General features: G+C 45.1%; 1 protein-coding gene across 1 annotated transcript in view; it reads left to right on the forward strand.

Moving 5' to 3' along the window:
• The first annotated feature begins 1,099 nt into the window (after positions 1-1,099).
• PRTG (protogenin) overlaps positions 1,100-8,805 on the forward strand; it is a 75,743-nt gene continuing 68,037 nt past the window's right edge. The window contains exons 1-2 of the mRNA XM_060755821.2: positions 1,100-1,329; positions 6,564-6,845. Coding sequence (XP_060611804.2) covers positions 1,269-1,329; positions 6,564-6,845 — 343 coding nt within the window. The 5' untranslated portion in view covers positions 1,100-1,268. The remainder of the gene's footprint in view (positions 1,330-6,563; positions 6,846-8,805) is intronic.

The following is an 8,805-nucleotide window of genomic DNA, read 5'->3' on the forward strand; positions in this document are numbered from 1 at the left end:
GGTGACACAACTAGTTAAACCCTTACGCTGACCAATAGGTTGGCAGTTTGAATCTGCGGAGCGGGGTGAGCTCCCATCTGTCAGCTCCAGCTTCTCGTGCGAGGACATAAGAGAAGCCTCCCACGGGACAGTAAAACATCTGGCCAACGTCCCCTGGGTAACGGTTGGCGGTTCGAATCCGGGGAGCAGGGTGAGCTCCCACCTGTCAGCTCCAGCTTCTAGTGCGGGGACATGAGAGAAGCTCCCACGGGACGGTAACACATCTGGCCAACGTCCCCTGGGTAACATCCCCTGGAGCAGGGTGAGCTCCCATCTGCCAGCTCCAGCTTCTCGTGTGGGGGCATGAGAGAAGGTTCCCATGGGATGGTAAAACATCTGGCCAATGTCCCCTGGGTAACGGTTGGCGGTTCAAATCCAGGGAGCGGGTTGAGCTCCCATCTGTCAGCTCCAGCTTCTCGTGTGGGGACATGAGAGAAGCCTCCCACGGAATGGTAAAACAAAAGATTGCTCCAGGCACTGCCAGGCCATTATATGCTAATCCAGGTGGTCAGCTGAAACATTCCCACCTAGCTCCAGCAGACAAGAGTCCTTTGTCCCACCCTGGTCATTCCACAGATATATAAACCCACTTTCTTTGTTCACTACCTCTGACGATGCTTGCCATAGATGCAGGCGAAATGTCAGGAGAGAATGCCTCTAGAACATTGCCATATAACTCGGAAAAACCTACAACAACCCAGTGATTCCGGCCATGAAAGCCTTCGACAATACATTATTAGAATTACTCGAATTCTAATTACTATTAGTATTCTTCTTCCGCAAGTCCTCTTTGCATTTGCTCTCATGATAGTAATAATAATACTGTTGTAATGATTAGAATTATTGGATTTATGAAAGCTTTCGACAATACATTATTATTATTATTTCTGGCTGCTAGGAATTGTGGGAGTTGAAGTCCAACCCACCTGGAGAGATGGCCGAAGTGGCCCCGGCATGGGCTGAAGAGGTGGGCGGGGCCTCTTCCATGTCCAGCGGTGGCCCCGCCCCCTTTGCCCTGGCCTGGCCTGGGGGCCCCTGGCCACGCCCCCTCCTTGAGCCAGAGAGAGAGAGGAGGGTCTTTGGGAGCCGGACGGCGAGGGGGACGCAGCCCTGAAGAAGGGAAGAAGGGAAGGAAAGAAAGGAAAGAAGAAGGAAGGAAGAAGGGGAGAAGAAGCCCTTCTGTGGACCGAGGAGGGGGCCAGGAGATGCCCCTGAAGCCCCCCGGGTAAATGGAGCTCCCCGGAAGGACCCTCGGCTTCTCCCTCTGCCTCTTGGCCTTCCTTCTGCCAGGTAAGAAGAAAGGGACCGAGGGAGGGACGGAGAGACCCTCCTGGGAAGGACCCTCGTGCTGACCCCCCTCAATAAAGGTCACATGGATTGTTTAGCCCCATTCCAAGCTTTTGCCGGGGAGTGCGAAAATTCTGCATTTGGTTGGAAGTGGGGTGAACTTTTCAGCCAAGTCTGCAGCCCTATTTTACTCCTTTCCAGGGAATGTGAGAATTCTGCATTTGGTTGGAAGTGGAGCAAACATTTCGTCCAAGTTTGCAGCCGTATTCTAGAGTACGAAAATTCTGCATTTCGTTGAAAGTGGGGGGAACTTTTTGGCCAAGTCTGAACCCCTATTTTTCACTTTTTCTGGGGAGTGTGAAAATTCTGCATTTGGTTGAAAGTGGAGCGAACGTTTCAGCAAAGTCTGCAGTCCTATTTTACGCTTTTGCTGGGAAGTGCGAAAATTCTGCATTTGCTTGAAAATGGGGGGAACTTTTCAGCCAAGTCTGTAGCCCCATTCTATGTTTTTGCCAGGGAGTGCGAAAATTCTGCATTTGGTTGAAACTAGAGCGAACTTTGCAAAGAGCAATAGAAGTCAATATAATAATAATAATAATAATAATATAATTTAATAATAGTAATATAATAATTATAATAATAATATAATAGCTGTCTGCAGCCCTTTTTCAAGAGTGCAAAAATGCTGCATTTGTTTGAAGTGCAGTGAACTTTGCAAGGCGCAATAGAAGTCAATATAATAATAATAATAATAATAATAATAATAATAATATAATTTAATAATATAATATAATAATAATAATAATAATAATAATAATAATATAATCCAATAATAATAATAATATATCTGTGCAGCCTTTTTCTAGAGTGTGAAAATTCTGCATTTGGTTGAAAGTGGAACGAACTTTGCAAAGAGCAATAGAAGTCAATATAATAATAATAATAATAATAATAATATAATTTAATAATAATAATAATAATATAATATCTGTCTGCAGCCCTATTCTGGAGCACAAAAATTCTGCATTTGGTTGAAAGTGGACTGAACTTTGCAAAGAGCAATAGAAGTCAATATAATAATAATATTAATATAAGAAAATAATAATAATAATAATAATAATAATAATAATAATAATAATAATATCTGTCTGCAGCCCTTTTCTAGAGTGCGAAAATTCTGCATTTGGTTGAAAGTGGAGCAAACTTTTCAGCCAAGTAATAGGGAAGGAATTAGGTTCCTTTGGGATGTCATGTCTGTGGTCCGTGTCCTGGGGAGAATGCGTGCTGTGGGGAGGGGGTCAACCCTTTCCCTTTCCCCGAAGCCAAGATGGAGGGGACCCCCATCTCTTTGGGGGAAGGCTACCCTCTGAACAGCCCATCAATCACCCGGCCCCCCCTTTGATCTCCCCACCATTTGCTCCTTTCCTTCCTTTCTTCCTCCCTCCCTCTCCTCCATCCATTAATTGCACCCATCAATGGAGAAAAAAGAAGGAGAAGAAGAAGGGGGGGGGAGAAGGGGGTCTTCCACTTGTTTGGGGTCACAATCTTATACGTGAAAGTGTTTGTGTATATGTCTATGTATGCATATATATATATACTCACATACATAAAGTAAAGGTGAAAGCACTGAGACCAAAGTTAGTTGGAAGGAAAAGCATCCCTACTATATCTATCTATCTATCTATCTATCTATATTTATATTGTATGGGGTTGGACTAGATGGCCTTTGGGGGTCCCCTCCAAGCCAATGGCATATCCATCTCTCTCTCTCATATATATGTGTGTGTGTGTGTTGTGTGTGTGTGTGTATGTATATGTATATGTATATATATATATATATGTATAAAAATAAAAATAAAAATGTAATGTTAGTTTGTGGGATTAGCATAACTCAAAAACCATTAGATGAATTGACACCAAATTTGGACACAACACACCTAACAGTTTAACAAGTGTTCACCACCCCTAAAAAACACCACACACACAAAACAACAAACAGCAGAACGGACTTAAAAAAAACCAATAACCATATATACATATATGCATACACTCATATACATATACACATGCACATATACATACACAAGCACACACAAACTATATACATATACAAATTAACACACACAAATATAAGCATGCTCACATACATACACTCATATATATACACAAATATGCATACAGACAAGCACACACATATACACAATATACATAATACACATATAAACACAAATATATATACACAGCATATATACATACACACACATATATTGCTAACATACATATATACACATATACATAAATATATACACACATATGCACACATATATACATACACACACATATATATGCTAACATACATATATACACATATACATAAATAATACGCACACATATATACATACACATATGCACACATATATACATCCAACACACACACACACATATATATGTTAACATACATATATACACACATACATAAATATATACGTACACATATGCACACATATATATATCCACACACACACACATATATATCCTAACATACGTATATACACATATACATAAATATACACACACATATATACATACACATATGCACACATATATACATCCACACACACACATACACATATGCTAACATACATATAGACACATATACATAAATATATACACACATATATATACATACACATATGCACACATATATACATCCACACACACACACATATATATGCTAACATACAAATATACACATATACACACATATATACATAACACATATGCACACATATATACATCCACACACACACACATATATATGCTAACATACGTATATACACATATACATAAATATACACACACATATATACATGCACATATGAACACACACCACCACACACACATATGCAAACATACATATATACAGAAAGGATGCCATCACTAATCCCTCCCGACAGAAGGCCCATCCATCCCATGGATAAGTTAGTTATCAGACATGGGCAAACTTCGGCCCTCCCGGTGTTTTGGACTCCAACAACTGGCTCTTAGGAATTGTGGGAGTTGAAGTCCAAAACACCCAAAGGGTTGAAGTTTGCTTATGCCTGGTAAGTTAAAGGTTTTTCCTGACATAAAGTCATATCTGACTCTGGGACTCTGGTGCTCATCTCCATTTCTAAGCCAAAGAGCCGGCGTTGTCCGTAGACACTCCAAGATCATGTGGCCACTGGCAAGACTGCATGGAGCGCCGTTACCTTCCCGCCAGAGCGGTACCTATTGACCTACTCGCATGGGCCTAACAGCGGGAGCTCACCCCGCTCCCCGATTCAAACCTCAGACATTTTAGTCAACAAGTTCATCAGCTCAGCGGTTTAATCTGCTGCACCACCAGGGACTCGATGATACCTGATAGAAATGTGTGAGTTTGGTAGTTGATTGAATGTCCTTTGACCAGTCTCTGTCCCCTTGGAGTGCATCTCTGGTGTTGCCGCAAGGAGGTCCTCTCCATTGTGCATCATGTGGCAGGGCTCAGGGTGCATTGCAGCAGGTGGTCAGTGGTTTGCCCTTCTCCACACTCACATGTCAAAAATTCCACTGTGTGGCCCCATTTCTTGAGGTTGGCTCTGCATATCGTGGGGCCAGAGCGCAGTCTGTTCGGCACCTTCCAAGTCGCCCAGTCTTCTGTGTGCCCAGGGGGGAGTCTCTCATTTCGTATCAGTTTTGGGTTTGAGCCTGCCACTTTTGGACTCTCGCTTGCTGAGGTGTTCCAGCGAGTGTCTCTGTAGATCTTAGAAAACTATTTCTAGATTTAAGTCGTTGACGTGCTGGCTGATACCCAAACAGGGGATGAGCTGGAGATGTCTCTGCCTTGGTCCTTTCACTATTGGCTGCTATCCCCTGCCACTTTTGGACTCTCGCTTGCTGAGGTGTTCAAGCGAGTGTCTCTGTAGATCTAAGAAAACTATTTCTAGATTTAAGTCGTTGACGTGCTGGCTGATACTCAAACAGGGGATGAGCTGGAGATGTCTCTGCCTTGGTCCTTTCACTATTGGCTGCTACCCCTGCCACTTTTGGACTCTTGCTTGCTGGTGTCTCTGTAGATCTTAGAAAACTATTTCTTGATTTAAGTCATTGGCATGCTGGCTGATACCCAAACAAGGGATGGGCTGGAGATGTCTCTGCCTTGGTCCTTTCACTATTGGTCTGCTCCTTCCCAGCGGATGTCAGGTGGTGCAATACCGGCTAAGCAGTGAATTTCTCCAGTGGTGTAGGGCGCAGACACCCCGTGATAATGCGGCATGTCTGATTAAGAGCCACATCCACTGTTTGAGCGTGGTGAGATGTGTTCCACACTGGGCATACATACTCAGCAGCAGAGTAGCACAGCACAAGGGCAGATGTCTTCACTGTGTCTGGTTGTGATCCCCAGGATGTGCCAGTCAGCTTTCATATGATATTGTTTCTAGCGCCCACTTTTTGCTTGATGTTCAGGCAGTGCTTCTTGTAGGTCAGAGCACGGTCCAGAGTGACTCCTCCCAAGGATTTGAGTGCGCTGCAATGCTCCCGTGGGATTCCTTCCTTCCCAGGTAATAATCCTCAGAGCTCGGGATGCTTGTCTGTTCTTGAGATGAAAGGCACATGTCTGTGTTTTAGATGGATTAGGGATCAGCTGGTTTTCCCTGTAAGAGGCAGTAAGAGCACCTAGAGCTTTGGAGAGCTTCTGTTCAACCATCTCAAACTCTCTGCTTGAGCGGTGATGGCACGATCATCAGCATAGATGAAGCTCTCTGTCCCTTCTGGCAGTGGCTGGTCATTGGTGTAGATGTGGAACATGGATGGAGCAAGCACGCTCCCCTGAGGCTGGCCGTTCTTCTGTTTCCGCAATCCGCTTCTCTGATCCTCGAACTCAACAAAAAAGCTCCTGTTTTGTAGCAGGTTTCCTATGAGGCGGGTGAGGTGGTCGTCCTAATTAATGATTCTGATTCTGATTCTCATTCCTTCCATAGTTAGACACCATTGATTGAGATACTTTGATGGTGATTTTCCTGCATGGAAAACGGGGGTTGGACTAGATGGCCCCTGCAGTCTTGTCCAACTCTATTAATTTATAATTGTATGTTTATAAGGTGCATTCTGGTTTCTAAAGTGCGCCCCACCTGTAGAGGGAGAAGTGGGAAGGAACGTGCCCAGTTCTTCCCTCTGACGGACTCTTGCTTGCTTCTTCCCTTCTTTATTCCCAGGATCGTCCTGCTTCAGCGACCTCTTCTTCTCCCGGGAGCCTCAGGACACGACGGTGCTGTCCCGGCGGGAGGGAGCGCTGCTGGAGTGCCAGGCCAGGGGGGAGCCCCCCATCTCGGTCTCCTGGCTGCGCAATGGGGCCAAGGTGCTGCCCAGCGAGAGGCTACGGCCGCTGCCCAATGGCTCGCTCCTGGTGACCGAGGCCCACGAGGGCGCCTACCAGTGCCTGGCCCTCAACCAGCATGGCGCCATCCTCAGCCGCAAGGCCCTGCTCACCCTTGCCAGTAAGTAACCCGCGGGCAGAACAGAGGGAGGAGGGAGGCAGTAGCATTACCGTTTCACCATCTCACACGAGTCATCCAGGAATACCTGGCCGCTCTAAATGAGTTCAAGTCCCCTTTCAGGGCCAGATCAACGACACCCAAGAGTATTGAAGGAACTAGAGGGTTGCTCTCAGAAGGTGTTATTGGGAGACACCTGTTCTGCCCCACAACCATTGTCTTGTGGGGTTCCTCAGGATTCAATACTGTCTCCCATGTTGTTTAACATCTACATGGATGGATGGGAATTTCTCAAGAGTGAAATACTCAAGGCACAATTGCAAACTGTGCCAACAAAGAGAAAAAATAGGACAAGTGCAAAGAAGCCAGAATGGATGTCCAAAGAACTTCTAACTGTGCTAAGACTCAAAAGAGACATGCACAAGAAATGGGAAAAGGGAAAAATAACCAAAGAAGAATTCAAACAAATAGCCAACACCTGTAGGGAAAAGGTCCACAAGGCTAAAGCACAAAACGAGCTCAGGCTTGCCAAGGACATTAAAAACAATAAAAAGGGATTCTCCTCTTTGAGGAGAAGATGGGGCAATGCTGACAGGGGAAAACAGGGAAAAGGCAGAACTACTTAATGCCTTCTTTGCCTCGGTCTTCTCACAAAAAGAAAGTCACCTTCAACCTCAGCAAGATGGAGTGGGTGAGGGATTAGAGGACATCCAACCCCAAATTGGGAAACAAGTCTTCCAGGAATACCTGGCTGCTCTCAATGAGTTCAAGTCCCCTTTCAGGGCCAGATCAACGACACCCAAGAGTATTGAAGGAACTAGCAGAACTTATCTGGATCCAGCGCAGTCTGGCTTTAGACCAGGACATGGAACTGAAACAGTCTGGGTCGCCTTAGTGGATGATCTTTGCCGGGAGCTGGACAGGGGGAGGGTGTCCCTGTTAGTTCTGCTGGACCTCTCAGCGGCCTTCGATACCGTCGACCACGGTATCCTTCTGGGACGCCTCCTCGAGGGAATGGGCCTTGGAGGGACTGTTCTGCAGTGGCTCCACTCCTTCCTAGAGGGTCGATCTCAGAAGGTGTTATTGGGAGACACCTGTTCTGCCCCACAACCATTGTTTTGTGGGGTTCCTCAGGGTTCAATACTTTCTCCCATGTTGTTTAACATCTACATGGATGGATGGGAATTTCTCATGAGTGAAATACTCAAGGCGCAATTGCAAACTGTGCCAACAAAGAGAAAAAATAGGACAAGTGCAAAGAAGCCAGAATGGATGTCCAAAGAACTTCTAACTGTGCTAAGACTCTAAAGAGACATGTACAAGAAGTGGAAAAAGGGAGAAATAACCAAAGAAGAATTCAAACAAATAGCCAACACCCGTAGGGAAAAGGTCCGCAAGGCTAAAGCACAAAACGAGCTCAAGGCTTGCCAGGGACATTAAAAACAATAAAAAGGGATTCTTTTCTTATGTCAGTAGAAAAAGGAAAAACAAGGAGGCGATAGGGCCTCTTCGAGGAGAAGATGGGGCAATGCTGTTAGGGGATGATAGGGAAAAGGCAGAACTACTTAATACCTTCTTTGCCTCGGTCTTCTCACAAAAAGAAGGTCATCTTCAATCTCAGCAAGATGGAGTGGTATCCTTCTGGAACGCCTCATGGGAATGGGCCTTGGAGGGACTGTTCTGCAGTGGCTCCGGTCCTTCCTATAGGGTTTATCTAAGAAGGTGTTATTGGGAGACACCTGTTCTACCCCACAACCATTGTCTTGTGGGGTTCCTCAGAGTTCAATACTGTCTCCCATGTTGTTTAACATCTACATGAAGCCGCTGGGAGAGATCATCCAGAGTTTCAGGGTACGATGTCATCTGTATGCGGATGATGTCCAACTCTGTCACTCCTTTTCACCTGCTACTAAGGAGGCTGTTCAGACTTTGAACCGGTGCTTGGCCGCTGTAATGGTCTGGA

This window comes from Anolis sagrei, chromosome 9 (assembly GCF_037176765.1).
Source record: "Anolis sagrei isolate rAnoSag1 chromosome 9, rAnoSag1.mat, whole genome shotgun sequence".
NCBI classification, from domain to species: Eukaryota; Metazoa; Chordata; class Lepidosauria; order Squamata; family Dactyloidae; genus Anolis; species Anolis sagrei.